This window comes from Coregonus clupeaformis, chromosome 28, assembly GCF_020615455.1.
Source record: "Coregonus clupeaformis isolate EN_2021a chromosome 28, ASM2061545v1, whole genome shotgun sequence".
NCBI lineage: Eukaryota > Metazoa > Chordata > Actinopteri > Salmoniformes > Salmonidae > Coregonus > Coregonus clupeaformis.
Genome location: NC_059219.1, coordinates 22,235,254 through 22,250,970, shown reverse-complemented (window position 1 = coordinate 22,250,970; position 15,717 = coordinate 22,235,254). Strand labels below are relative to the sequence as shown.

At 41.6% G+C, this 15,717-nt stretch overlaps 1 protein-coding gene across 1 annotated transcript; it reads left to right on the top strand.

The window, feature by feature from the left end:
• The first annotated feature begins 626 nt into the window (after window positions 1–626).
• LOC121559144 (suppressor of cytokine signaling 2-like) lies at window positions 627–9,812 on the top strand. Its single transcript, XM_045208753.1, is given in 5 exon segments — window positions 627–945; window positions 1,165–1,228; window positions 2,690–2,886; window positions 2,888–2,934; window positions 8,538–9,812. Coding segments are annotated over 3 exon segments (591 nt in total). The 5' UTR covers window positions 627–945; window positions 1,165–1,228; window positions 2,690–2,821; the 3' UTR covers window positions 9,017–9,812.
• Window positions 9,813–15,717: the final 5,905 nt, after the last annotated feature.

Sequence of the window (15,717 nt, the reverse complement as noted above, 5' to 3'; positions counted from 1 at the left end):
TGACCCTTGCAGATGAAGCCAGCAGTAGGCATATTTGCCTAAGTCTATCAATGATCCAGGCCTATTGCTAAGTAAGGTCATACATTTGTCAAATAGCATGCTGCTTGTTGTGTAAAGTGATTTGAGGCCCTGGACCTGCTTGTCTTTCCCGCTGCGTCCGCACCCCATCCAGCTCTCTCCTTTGGGGCGGCAGCGCGCGCGTTTTGAGTAAGACCCTACATCTTTAAAGACCATCATAAATCAATTTTAGGCCTACATAACAACATGTGTGTGTCCCCAACAAAGACTCGGTATATTCAAAGCCAAACAAATAAGGTGGTTAATTAAAAAGTTAGTTAGACTAATTCAACGGGCACAATCCCATTTAAAATGGGATTTGTGTGGTTATTGTAGCCTATAGCAGCAGGCGGGTTAGGGTTTAGCAGCGCTCAGGGAACTGGACACTTCATGGTTTCCATGAAAATATAGGTTTCTTTGAAAGGATTTTCTTGGAATTTTGTAAAAAAAAATATATATATATATTTCTCTCTCTCCCGCTCTACCACTAGCTCTCTTTCTTCTATTCTCTCTCACACACAGGCAGACACGCACACACATTATGAGCAAGCGAATATATTAATGAGGTGCAGCTGGCTTGGCACTACCTTAAAAATGGTTGCGCTCTACACCACGTGACGCGATTCCTGGAAAGTTCTTGGAAATCGGTCTTTTGTGTATAGCTGTGGGTTTAATGAGGATTTGGTTATTAAAAACACATACCGAAGGAAGGGGATTCAACGACGCAGAAAAGACGGTCATTGGGATCTGTACCAAAAACAAGACAAGCGTGGTTTGGTGACTTTCTGCATGGTATTTTACATCTTAACATTACCAGCAGCGAGCGAGTCGTGCCAAGTCGATTTGCCTCGGTCGCGAGACGTTGTCATCGCCTGTTTTGCACCACGGGTTGGAAAATATTCTGAGTTTGTTTGCCATCACGCCAAATTGCCAACCGATTGATTAGCCCGCCAGAAGATAAATAATACGACATGGAAAACTCTAGCTATGTGATCTGTCATCTTTCAGTGTGATCGACATGGCTAAACTAGCTAGCCGTTCCCTGGAAGTGTATAGCTAATGAGCGGGTTTGTGCTTTGTTTATTAATCTTAGTCCCCTTTCTTTAGGGAGAAGTGCGTATTTGAATGATCATCGGTAGAGTCGTTTGGTGCTGGATCCACTCGCAAATAGGTGAGAATTCATTAATACAACTATCAGTTAATAGTATATTTACTTTGTAAACTAGCTAGTCAGCATTAGATAGCTAAAATGTAATGTTAGCTATGTGTTGTGATCATTATGCAAATGGCACGTGCTTTATTGGCTTTGGAACGGGGTTATTTAAAAACGACGGTGCAAATTTACACAACCACAATGGAGGCTTTAATGTAGCCTACACAAAATAATCAATTAAACATAGCTACAATAGACAAGTTGCAAACACCGAACAAGGCTGATGATGGTGATTTATCTGTTTTCAGTATCCCCTCCCTGCATATAGTGAGTTTAAACTGCCATTGCAATTTCCGAGAAGTAGAGTCGATTTCGCAGAACGTTCCCTAATCTGTTTACTTATATTTGAATGCAGACATAAAAAAAAAAACGTCCCTAATCTTTCATCTCCAATGATGAATTGTAATACCTCGCGCATATAAGTGAAAGTTGTATTTTATTTTATTGTTTTATTTAAGATTTATCAAGCGAATGAATTAGGCTTTTCAGTGTTCACCTTGTTTCGTGCTCCCTTCCTTGCCATACCTTGTTTCGTGCTCCCTTCCTTGCCATGTTTAAAAAATAAATAAAAACTTGCGCAAACGTAACCCCATTCATATACATCAACTACCTTTAGCGCCTATTGAAGTATCTTCTGGCATGGGGAGTTAGAGCCCGGACGCTCGTTCTGATAGTTAAAACGCGTCACTTGCGGTAAGATTTCGGAAACATAAGGAATGTATCTTTCATATCAGAGAGAAATTCAATTACTACACGCCTTTATAGGTTTAGGATTCCCACACAATTATATTTCTATGTTACAGGGATACCAGTACCGAGTTGATGTGGCGGCAGGTAGTTTAGTGGTTAAGAGCGTTGTGACAGTAACCGAAAGGTCGCTGGTTCTAATCCCCGAGCCGACTAGGTGAAAAATCTGTCGATGTGCCCTTGAGCAAGGCACTTAACCCTAATTGCTCCTGTAAATCGCTCTGGATAAGAGCGTCTGCTAAATGACGTAAATGTAATGTACGAGGTAATTTCAGGTAGATTTGTAGGCTACTTAAGGGTAGGGGTAAAGTGACTAGGTAACAGGATATATATTAAGCATTAGCAGCAGTTTATGTGATGAGTCAGAAGAATTAGTGCAAAGGTGGGTCAATGCAGATAGTCCGGGTAGCTATTTGGTTAACTATTTAGCAGGCTTATGGCTTAGGGGTAGAAGCTGTTCAGGGTCCTGTTGGTGCATCCTTGCGGTAGCAGAGCAAACTGTCTATGACGGGTGGCTGGAGTCATGACTTGGGTGGCTGGAGTCATGACTTGGGTGGCTGGAGTCAAGCACATAACGGATATGTTACAATGTAACGTTAGCTGTTATCTAGCACGAATGTCCGTGGCTAAACTGCATTCATGTACGTGTGTGTTGTATTTATTAATTTACAGGACGATACATTCATTCATAAAATTAAAGAAGAAACTTGCGACTGTGGGGCAACTGCCTGTCTTTTGGGGAATATTTTTGCATTTGTCGGATGTCTTTTGGCCTACGGCTGGGCAATTTCGGGTGGTTCCCTAATGACCTGCCACTCACCCGAATCCACGGAGACCGTCGAAAATGAGAGAAGAACGGATACGGAGTCACGATGAGACTCGCATCGCTCAGGCCATGAAAGACCTTAAAAATACAGGTGAGTGCATGTCCTCATTTTATAGTTTTAGATTAACTCTACACACACATTTCGACATGATTACTAAATGTGCCTATTTTCAGTGTTCTAGTACAGTTTTACCAGTATCGTTACAAACATACGAGCATGACACAGAATGTCAATAGCTTTTCTGAATTACAAATAAACGATATAGCCTAACTTTCAAAATATTTATTTGTAATAAAAACGCAAAACAAGGTAATGTATCTCTATTATGGCCCTGAAAAAACGAGTAATTGTAAAGCAAACTAGTTTGAAAGTAACCTTATCTAAATGCTCGTGCCCATATCTATCAAGATATGCATGCGGTCATGCAGTACGCACTGTCTGTATTCATTATGTATGGTTGAAAATGACAACTAAACAAAGCACACTTGGCATTCCATCGTTCAATGAATGCATTTCACCTCTATTTATCCTGAACAGTAACGGATTTAGTCTCTTGAAAATCGTAGTAATTCGTGCACGAGGTAGACACTTCACTTTGTTTTTAAGTCGCAGAATGTATAAGGACGTTTTGTTATAGGCTATTGTGAGTTTGTTGGAAGACTACTTTTTTTTTAACAATTAGACGCATTCAAATGAAAAAATGTTCAGAACATGTCTATGAATTAATAAAATGTGCCTTCATTCATAAGTTAGGCATTGATGTTAATTGTTCTTAGAAGTCACACGAATTGTGTTCATTTACTGTTCTAATGAAATGTATGTTCCACTTCAAATGCTGTTAGAGTGAATTATAGGATTGCCATTATGTGAATGCTGTGGAGAGGGGGATCATTCTTATTTTTAGAGATGCACAAAGGGCTTGTCCAATGCTGTGATCTTAAAACGGAGGTGTTCATTTATTAGGTAGACATTTGTGGGCTATTCAAAGATCAAGCATCTTTAATGTATTTTAAGAGGCATGTATTATCATTAAAGGGGGGGAAAAGCATGTGAACTTCATATTCATCATCTCCAGCAACACCCCTACATCAACATATGTGAAAATTGCCAATTTCTATGTTTTGTAGTAAAAAAATATGGAAGGTAAGTGTTTCCAATGACATCACCAATTATTAGTAGGCATTGCTTACTAATTGGTTGATGTCATTGGAAACACTTATCTTCAATATTTTTTACTACAAAACATAGAAACGGGCAATTTTCACATGTTGGGGTGGTGCTGGAGATGATTAATATGAAGTTGACTTTTTTTTTTTTTTTTCCTTTATTTTACAAGCAAAGCACATTTTTTGACTAAAACATAATAATTTCAATACTTGCTTATGATCATGTTTCTCTATTATAACAACAATTCAATAAAACAATAATGTGTGTGTATGCATACATACATTACAGTACCAGTCAAAAGTTTGGACACACCTACTAATTCAAGGGTTTTTCTTTATTTTTACTATTTTTTACATTGTAGAATAATACTGAAGACATCAAAACTATTAATTAACACATGGAATCATGTAGTAACCAAAAATGTGTTAAACAAATCAAGATATATTTGACATTCTTCAAATAGCCATCCTTTGCCTTGATGACAGCTTTTCACACTCTTGGCATTCTCTCAACCAGCTTCACCTGGAATGCTTTTCCAACAGTCTTGAAGGAGTTCCCACATATGATGAGCACTTGTTGGCTGCTTTTATTTCACTCTGCCGTCCGACTCATCCCAAACCATCTCAACTGGGTTGAGGTCGGGGGATTGTGGAGGCCAAGTCATCTGATGCAGCACTCCATCACTTTCCTTCTTGGTAAAATAGCCCTTACACAGCCTGGAGGTATGTTGGGTCATTGTCCTGTTGAAAAACAAATGATAGTCCGTCCCACTAAGACCAAACCAGATGGGATGGCGTATCGCTGCAGAATGCAGTGGTAGCAATGCTGGTTAAGTGTGCCTTGAATTCTAAATAAATCACAGACAATGTCACCAGCAAAGTACCCCCACCCCATCACACCTCCTTCTCAATGCTTTACGGTGGGAACTAAACATGCAGAGATCATCCGTTCACCCACACCGCGTCTCACAAAGACACAGCGGTTGGAACCAAAAATCTCAAATTTGGACTCCAGACCAAAAGACACATTTCCACCAGTCTAATGTCCATTGCTTGTTTCTTGGCCCAAGCAAGTCTCTTCTTATTATTGGTGTCCTTTGGTAATGGTTTCTTTGCAGCAATTAGACCATGAAGGCCTGATTCACACAGTCTCCTCTGAACAGTTGATGTTGAGATGTGTCTGTTACTTGAACTCTGTGAAGCATTTATTTGGACTGCAATTTCTGAGGCAGGTAACTCTAATGAACTTATCCTCTGCAGCTGAGGTAACTCTGGGTCTTCCATTCCTGTGGCGGTCCTCATGAGAGCCAGTTTCATCATTGCGCTTGATGGTTTTTGCGACTGCACTTGAAAAAACGTTCAAAGTTCTTGACATTTTCCGTATTGACTACCTTCATGTCTTAAAGTAATGATGGACTCTCATTTCTCTTTGCTTATTTGAGCTGTTCTTGACATAATATGGACTTGGTCTTTACCAAATCTTCTGTATACCACCCATCCAATGCATTAAAAGGAAAGAAATTCCACAAATTCACTTTTAACAAGGCACACCTGTTAGTTGAAATGCATTCCAGGTGACTACCTCATGAAGCTGGTTGAGAGAATGCCAAGAGTGTGCAAAGCTGTCATCAAGGCAAAGGGTGGCTAATTATATTTTGATTTGTTTAACACATTTTTGGTTACTACATGATTCCATATGTGTTATTTCATAGTTTTGATGTCTTCACTATTATTCTACAATGGTAAAAATAAAGAAAAACCCTTGAATGAGTAGGTGTCCAAACTCTTGACTGGTAGTGTGTGTATGTGTGTGTGTGTGTGTGTGTGTGTATATATATATATATATATACTACTGTTCAAAGGTTTAGGGTCACTTAGAAATGTCCTTGTTTTCGATTTCTTTTTTTTTTCTTTTTTTTGGTCCATTTTAAAATAACATAGAATTGATCAGAAATACAGTGTAGACATTGTTAATGTTGTAAATGGCTATTGTAGCTGGAAACGGCTGATTTTTTTTTAATGGAATATCTACATAGGCGTACAGAGGTCCATTATCAGCAACCGTCAGTCCTGTGTTCCAATGGCATGTTGTGTTTGCAAATCCAAGTTTATCATTTTAAAAGGCTAATTGATAATTAGCAAACCCTTTTGCAATTATGTTAGCACAGCTGAAAACTGTTGATTTTTTAAAGAAGCAATAAAACTGGGAAGAAGCAAACAATTGTGGGTTCGATTACAGGCTCAAAATGGCTATTCCATGCGAGAAATTACCAAGAAACTGAAGATCTCGTACAACGCTGTATACTACTCCCTTCACAGAACAGCGCAAACTGGCTCTAACCAGAATAGAAAGAGAAGTGGGAGGCCCCGGTGCACAACTGAGCAAGAGGATTTAAGACACATTTGCAGTGGTCTATTAATTTTTTCCAGAGCTGTGTGTGTGTGTGTGTGTGTGTGTGTGTTATATATATATATATATCTCATACAGCTCTGGAAAAAGTGAAGAGACCACTACAAATGTTTCTTAAATCAGCATCTCTACATGTATGACAGCCATTCCATTCCAGTGTCTGTTGAATTCCAACACAGGCACACCTCATTCTACTGAATTAGGTGATCACCTGAACCAAATCTTATTTAACAAAGAAAAGTATAAAAACCACTGCTGTGTCATCACTATCCTCTTGCAGTAGGACCAGCTGGATGGCAAAAACAGTGCTAATAGTACCTCAAAAGTAATATTAATCAAAAAATAACTATGGACCATCCCAAAAAGGAATGTTTTGAATGAGGAAAATAAGGGTTAAATTCAGGCTTTACTGGCAGAGGGATACAGTGAGCGTCAGGTTGCTTCCATCCTTAAGATTTCAAAGACGGCGGTTCATAAGAACAAGGTCAAGCAGCAGACATTGGAGACGACAAAGCTACAGACCGGCAGAGGGCGGAAACGACTCTCTACTGACCGGGATGACCGCCAACTCATTCGAATGTCACTCAACAACCGTAGGATGACATCAAGTGACCTACAAAAAGAATGGCAAACGGAAGCTGGGGTGAAGTGCACGGCGAGGACGGTTCGAAACAGGCTCCTAGGGGCAGGGCTGAAGTCATGCAAAGCTAGAAAAAAGGCCTTCATCAATGAGAAGTAAAGAAGAGCCAGGCTGAGGTTTGCAAAAGACCATAAGGATTGGACCGTAGAGGACTAGAGTAAGGTCATCTTCTCTGATGAGTCCAATTTTCAACTTTGCCCAACACCTGGTCGTCTAATGGTTAGAAGGAGACCTGGAGAGACCTACAAGCCACAGTGTCTCGCACCCACTGTGACATTTGGTGGAGGATCGGTGATGATCTGGGGGTGCTTCAGCAAGGCTGGAATCGGGCAGATTTGACTTTGTGAAGGACGCATGAATCAAGCCACGTACAAGGTTGTTCTGTAAGAAGACTTGCTTCCTTTTGCTCTGACATTGTTCCCCAACTCTGAGGATTGGTTTTTCCAGCAGGACAATGCGCCATGCCACACAGCCAGCTCAATCAAGGTGTGGATGGAGGACCACCAGAACAAGACCCTGTCATGGCCAGCCCAATCTCCAGACCTGAACCCCATTGAAAACTTCTGGAATGTGATCAAGAGGAAGATGGATGGTCACAAGCCATCAAACAAAGCCGAGCTGCTTGAATTTCTGCTCCAGGAGTGGCATAAAGTCACCCAACATCAATGTGAAAGACTGGTGGAGAGCATGCCAAGACGCATGAAAGCTGTGATTTGAAAATCAGGGTTATTCCACCAAATATTGATTTCTGAACTCTTCCTAAGTTAAAACATTAGTGTTGTTTAAAAATTAACATGAAGTTATTTTCTTTGCATTATTCGAGGTCTGACAACACTACATATTTTTTGTTATTTTGACCAGTTGTCGTATGTATGTATATTATAATTTTTCGCTCAGAAAAGATGGGGGACCAAATAAAACCACCTGTGGGTCACCAGTTGGGGAACCCTGCACTAAAGGGTACCAGTTTTGGCTTGTGAGTGCTACTTTCAGAACTACTGCCTAAAAAGTATACAAAAGTACTGGAGAATCTCTAACCTCCACAAATCCAGTCAAACTTAAGAGTTTTTGGGTTGAGGGTCTGAGGGGGTCAGTGAGAGGGTGGGATGGAGGTAGACAGTCACTGCTGATGTGTAGGCTAACTGCAGAGATTCCTCTCATACATTTCACTGCAAAAGTCACTACAAAAATGGTGAGAATTTAACATGTTAACCCACTCTCTCTAAGACCAAGTGGAATTTGTTTTAAAATTCATGTGGACAGTACAGAGGGCTTTTTTAGGGTAAAGGCTTAGATTCAGGTTTATGTTCATGTGCATAGTTTGACTGTATGTGTGCGTTCGTGCATGAGATTTGGATTTGGATTACCGTCTGTTCTCATAAAAAGGATATTGTTTTCTTTGAATAGCCCAGTGTTTGTTTTGTCCTGTCTCCTTGTGCTAATGCATGTGTGTGTTTCTCTCTCTCTCTCCTAACAGGCTGGTACTGGGGCAGCCTGACCGCCAACGAAGCCAAAGAGATTCTCCAGGATGCATCGGAGGGAACCTTCCTGGTGCGAGACAGCTCCCAGAGGGACTACCTGTTCACCATCTCTGCCATGACCTCCGCCGGCCCCACCAACTTGCGCATCGAGTACAAGGAGGGCAAGTTTAAACTGGACTCGGTGGTGCTGATCAAGCCCAAGCTCAAACAGTTTGACAGTGTGGTGCACCTGGTGGAACACTACGTGCAGCTGTCCAGGACTACCAGTAAAGGGGCGTCGTCAGGGGAGTCGCAGTCCCTGGCCCCACCCAACGGGACAGTTCAGCTGCTCCTGACCAAGCCTGTGTACACTGCCGTGCCCTCTCTACAGCACCTGTGCCGGATCGCCATCAACAACGCCACCAGGCAGGTGCAGGAGCTGCCTTTACCCAACAGGCTAAAGAACTACCTGACGGACTACAGCTACAATGTATAGTAGGACTACAAATCCCAGGTGTGGTGTGGGATGGGACAGACTACACTCGATTTTATGAGTAGTGGGATAGAGATCAGTGCACCTGCCATGTAGTGGCAGTCAGACTATCACCCAGTCCGAAGTCAACCTTTAGCCCCAACCACTAGGCACGGCTTGACGGCCCTCGTACTTCTGGAAGGGTTGCTGTTGAGCAATATGGTTATAGAGCCAAGTCAACTAGTCCTCAGGAAGCTAGGTGAAAGTTATCTCATACTACTACACCCTTCCAGTTCCATTAGCACTACAGTTGTTCATCAAAAAGGGCCTAGGAGTTGGAGCTAAGGGTTGATTTCAGAATGGGCATGTCCGCTACAGAACTTGGTGTGGGTACACCTAGGTCATGTTCATAATCTCTGAAACGGGAGCAAATGTTTTCAAGCCGCGGTGGTATACCCTACCTGCAGACCAGCTCAGGTAAACAGGGTTTCAGACCCTTCTGAACGAGACCCAGGAGGGATGGCAGTTGGCACGCACCTTTTTTTGTTCTCTTTTCAAAGCTCTTTGTTGCTTTATAGACTCTGCCTCTCATGTCTGAGACATGAGCATCTGACACGGTGTCCACTTTTGTTCAGAACATATTCTATATTTTCTTTTTTTTGTTCTGTAATCATAAGAAGGGGCAGTGTTGGGGAGTAGTGAACTACATGTAGTGCAACTAGTCATTGAACTACATTTGTCAGTATCTTGGTGGTAGTTGAACTCAATTCTAATCTTGGTAGTGTTTTCAGTTAATTACTTATTTTGCTAACTACTGGAACTACACTACTTTTTTTTTTTATGATTAATTTGGCAAGAACTTCCTTTCTTTTTCGGCATCAGACCTGCCTAATTGTCACTTTTTTAAGTGTTTTTGTTTAATAGGCTAAATTATTATAATTTGACTCCAGAGTGATCTGTCTTGCAATTTGTAGTCTGACATTTCAGATATAATTTTTCACGTAGTAATTTGGATGTAGTGAACTACTTTTTCAAAGTAACTTTAGTTAAGTAAGCTATAAGTTAAGCGTAACTTCTTCCAGTGCAAAGTAATTGGTAACTTGGTAAACTATATTTTCAGAGTAGCTTCCCCAACACTGAGAAGGAAGATTATTTTATTTTTTTAACTAAATTCAGATTTTTTTCTGGTTAAAAAATCGCAAGCAATATACAGGCTTCAAATCTGCCGTTGGTTTCTCTCACTCTGTCTCGCTCTGCCTCCTCCTGCTAAGAGGTTAAAAATAATTGATTTCAGTAAGTTCTCAGTCCTGGATTTTGCTTCCACTACGCCTCAGTGTTCTGCGAAACATCAATACTTCATCACTGCATTGTCCTTCAATAGAAAATGCCCTTGAGCAAGTCAATACTCACACCTCAGAACTAGACCTTGGTTAGACAGACAGGCTGTATCTAACATCAAGCTGCTACAGCTGTGATAAAAGAAGGAATTACATTTCCAAGGGCATATTGGATCAACGTGAATCTTATTTTAATCAATATTTTTGGAAGTATTTATTTACTGTGCTACTGTGTTTTCTAGAAAAAGAACGTAACAAAGTTACAAAAATAAACTCTGAAAGCATGCTTTATCATTGCCTCTATTCTGCGATTTGGGAGGCAATAATGAATGTGATGTTGGGGTGTCATGGCGCTCCTGTGTATTGTTCGACTCATTCTCAATCTACAGTACATACAGTTGAAGTTGGAAGTTTACATACATTAACATTTGTTTTTCAACCACTCCACACATTTCTTGTTAACAAACTATAGTTTTGGCAAGTCGGTTAGGACATCTACTTTGTGCTTGACACAAGTAATTTTTCCAACAATTGTTTAAAGACAGATTATTTCATCATGGGAAAATCAAAAGAAATCAGCCAAGACCTCAGATTTTTTTTTGTAGACCTCCACAAGTCTGGTTCATCCTTGGGAGCAATTTCGAAATGCCTGAAGGTTCCACATTCATCTGTACAAACAATAGTACGCAAGTATAAACACCATGAGACCATGCGGCCGTCATACCGCTCAGGAAGGAGACGCGTTCTGTCTCCTAGAGATGAACGTACTTTGGTGCGAAAAGTGCAAATCAATCCCAGAACAACAGCAAAGGACCTTATGAAGATGCTGGAGGAAACGGGTACAAAAGTATCTATATCCACAGTAAAACGAGTCCTATATCGACATAACCTGAAAGGCCGCTCAGCAAGGAAGAAGCCACTGCTCCAAAACCGCCATAAAAAAGCCAGACTACGGTTTGCAACTGCACATGGGGACAAAGATTGTACTTTTTGGAGAAATGTCCTCTGGTCTGATGAAACAAAAATAGAACTGTTTGGCCATAATGACCATCGTTATGTTTGGAGGAAAAAGGGGAAGGCTTGCAAGCCGAAGAACACCATCCCAAGCGTGAAGCACGGGGGTGGCAGCATCATGCTGTGGGGGTGCTTTGCTGCAGGAGGGACTGGTGCACTTCACAAAATAGATGGCATCATGAGGAAGGAAAATTATGTGGATATATTGAAGCAACATCTCAAGACCTCAGTCAGGAAGTTAAAGCTTGGTCGCAAATGGGTTTTCCAAATGGACAATGACCCCAAGCATACTTCCAAAGTTGTGGCAAAATGGCTTAAGGACAACAAAGTCAAGGTATTGGAGTGGCCATCACAAAGCCCTGACCTCAATCCTATAGAAAATGTGTGGGCAGAACTGAAAAAGCGTGTGCGAGCAAGGAGGCCTACAAACCTGACTCAGTTACACCAGCTCTGTCAGGAGGAATGGGCCAAAATTCACCCAACTTATTGTGGGAAGCTTGTGGAAGGCTACCTGAAACGTTTGACCCAAGTTAAACAATTTAAAGGCAATGCTACCAAATACAAATTGAATATATGTAAACTTCTGACCCACTGGGAATGTGATGAAATAAATAAAAGCTGAAATAAATCATTCTCTCTACTATTATTCTTACATTTCACATTCTTAAAATAAAGTGGTGATCCTAACTGACATAAGACAGGGAATTTTTACTAGGAATAAATGTGAGGAATTGTGAAAAACTGAGTTTAAATGTATTTGGCTAAGGTGTGTGTAAACTTCTGACTTCAACTGTACAGTTCAGTGTGAACAATTCTCGCAGAATATTCCAGAATTGACTCTTGATACATGATCATGACATTTACCGTTTTTCATATGGTGCTTAAAAACAAGTGTCTAATGTTTTCTCTCTGAGAGGAAACCAGAAAAATAAAACAAAAAAGAAAGGAACGTGTCTTCGATTCCAATCTCTGTGTGAAGGTTCTTTTCAGTTTACATTTAGCTGTAGGCTCTGGGGCAAGAGGTTGGGTCGATGTGGAGGGGGAACAGGGATGAGGCACCAGTCAATATTGTTTTTGTTTGAAATTAAACATAATAGAACCCACCCACCGGCCACTAAAACAATCGATTCCTGCTACTGAGACCTGGCTTTGCACGCAACAACGCCGGCACACATAGCGCTGGTCTCTGTGGGTTAGTTGGCTGCATTCCTGCGGCTTCTACGGCAGGCTGGGACGTTTAGACTAGACCGAGGCAGATAGAAATGTAACGGATAGAATTTTATGCAAGACAGAGAATCATCAATCTCATGTCTGTTCTGCAGAATATATTTCTGTAAATGTAATGTTGAGTTGTCCTGAATAATATGCCCCTTGTTAGCAGTAGATGCAAAACACTATACAAAGGTGCAGATTGGAGTAGACTGAATTGAGGCAATTTCCTATGACTAAAAAAACCTGAGTGCTTCAGTAGGCTATATGTTCCAATTTCCACCTGCAGCATTGTTCAGCTTTATGTAGTGCATGTTGGATCCATCCTTGCTCACAGTGCAGTGGTTTACCCACTGAGAGAACACACTGTGTGTGGGACACAGCGGCTGCAGCCTGCTTAGCTCTGGGCCCTCGTGGCCTAGCTAGCGCTGGTTTGATGAGATCAGGTTGGGGATTAGATCGTATTCTGCATGTGGAGTAGAACGTGAATATAAGCCCCGTGCCCATGCTTACACTTTCTATAGGGACTGTTCGTTCTGTAGCGGTCGCATGATGGAAAGGCCGGTAGTGTAGGGATGTTGGCTGCTGTACCTGCAGGTTCTCACCTTCCCCAGTCCCAACTGCCATTCATCCCAGTTAGCAAGGAGAAAGGTTTAAATTTAGCAGACTAGAAAATCTGCCTGTTTGGTAACACCACCTGAACACTCAATATGGACAGATTTTGTGTGCAGACAATGTAGCAGAAAGCATTTGTCTGAGAAATCCGCTGGGACCAAGAACAAACCTTGATATGGGCCAAGTAGTGCTATTGGAGAGACAGCCTTAGAATATGTCCATAGCTGTTGCATTCATAACTGATTGCTAACCAATTACATCTTGATCGTGTGTCTTCCTGCCTCGTCTCTTCGTGTTATATACCTCAAGTCACCTGCAAAGCACCTCTACTGTCAACTAATTTTATAATACATCACTTAGAGGCATAACACTTGCTTCATTTCATGACAGAAAGTTTGATAAGTTTGCCCCTAGGGCAACAGGTTATAAAACAGGTCTGTTTTACATAAATTGTCAATTTCACTCCACATTGCTTCCTCCTTTCATAATCCGTGATAACTGCAGACTTCAACAAAGCCTTGTTGTAATGGCTGAAGACTAAGAGGTACTGTATCAACCAGGACTCAAAGGTAAGACAGTTGATGACCGGTTGAATAGGAAGAAGACATGGAAGAAGGCTCAAGGATCAAGGCTGTCAATTGTCATATCGACCATGGTTTAGGGTCAGGGTTTCCCCTGCTATGCTGTATGGAAGCTATCTGACACTCCCTGAAGGGAGAGTAAGTAGACCTTCTAGAGCTGACGGCTTAGTGTCGTTCGCTGCAAAGCTCTCACCGGGTCACTAGGGCATTCTCTTTCACTGTAAACCTGTTAGTGTCTTACACAGGCTTTCTGTTATCAATCACTGGTCCAACGTGTTCTGGTATCTTATTATTACTGAGATATTTGAAAGGCAAATACAGCATCCTTGTTCTTATCATTAATATCCAAGTCTTGCATGCAAATATGAAGCCTGGTAACAGCCTCAAAAGAGCAGTTGGAACATGAGTTTGAGCACTGATCTCATATCTGGACATGGTTCAGTAATGCAGAACTGGGTGCAGCTAGTCACATTTTAAAGTTGAATATTAATTGTGCAGTTCATCTCTATTATTGTAGTATTATTAACACCTTTAAGCACCAGAGATGCAGAGATGTTCCTTCGTCTCTGTTTGCCTTCTCATGTAATTATGGTGTCTTGGCTCTGCAGCCGTATAGGTTTTAGACTGGACACTGTTCTGAGAGTTCAAATGCTTTGCACTGACACTGCACATTGCCACACGGATGGGACATGAGGTTCAGATGCAACTGTAACTGGAAATGGCATGACAATGATGACATGTAGGCATGCCTGTCAACAACATGGGTTTAACTCATTAACTGGTGTCACATGGGATCCCATCAGGGATTTATACTCAAGGCTTCGGCTCCCTCACCTTATACCTCTAAAGCACAACTTACAGTGTTTTGTTTTTCAGAAGTAGAAGAAACATTTTGACATTTAATTCAAATGAATGTAAAAAATAAACAATGCTTCTCTAGGGTGCATTGTTTACAAGACAAACATGAGACAGGTTAATTATGCCACAGACAGAATATTTTTGGAAAGAGCCATCACACAGGAAAGACCACTTGGCTCAAGTTTTTAGTCAGACATTACATAGCTGTGCCCCTGATGAGGAAGTAAACGGGCCGGCAATTGCATTGGGGAACGTTCCTCAGTGGCTGTTTTACAAAACCAAGTGTAGATGTGGATATGATTGAGGGCAGCAGAGAATGGGGTGAATATGTGAGACGGTGTGTGGAGAGCTATATAGATAATCAGTATTATGTGTTTTTAGGGATATATACAGATGGTTCAAAGGATCCATTCAGTGGTAGGGTGGGGGCTGGGGTGTATATCCCAGATTTGAATGTTAGAGTATGTAAGCGGTTAACTGATTATGTATCAGTGTATGCGGCCGAGTTGATGGCCATGATTATAGGTTTGAGATGGGTGGAGGAGATGAAACCACTCCGAGAGGTGATCTGCTCTGATTCGGCTGAGGTGTTGAGTAGTGTGAAGACGGGCAGGTCAGATAGGGGAGACTTGTTTGTGGAGATGATGGTGCTGTTAATGGGATTGGAGAGGATGGGAGTGGTGGTAAGCTTTTGCTGGGTTCCCGCCCATGTGGGTGTGGAGGGTAATGAGAAGGCTGATGTGGTGGCTAAGGAGAGCGGGGGTAGATATTCAGTTCCCACTGGGCCACAGGGAAGTCAAGTCCTTGATCCGGGCAAAAGGGCTTGATTTTTGGCAAAGGGAGTGGGATGATAGTAGTAATGGGAGGCAATTGTATCGGTCAGTAAAGGAAGAGGTGGGGAGTATGGGATGTAGGAGAGAGGAAGTTGTGTGGAGTAGACTACGGTCTGGGCACACAGGTGGATGATAGGGAGACATGAAACAGGCCTGTGTGATGAGTGTTTAGTGGAGGAAACGGTGGAGCATGTGTTGATATTTTGTGAATTGTATGATAGGGAGAGATTATGTGAAATGGTTAGAGAGGCTGGACATTTTGTGAACTGTATGATAGG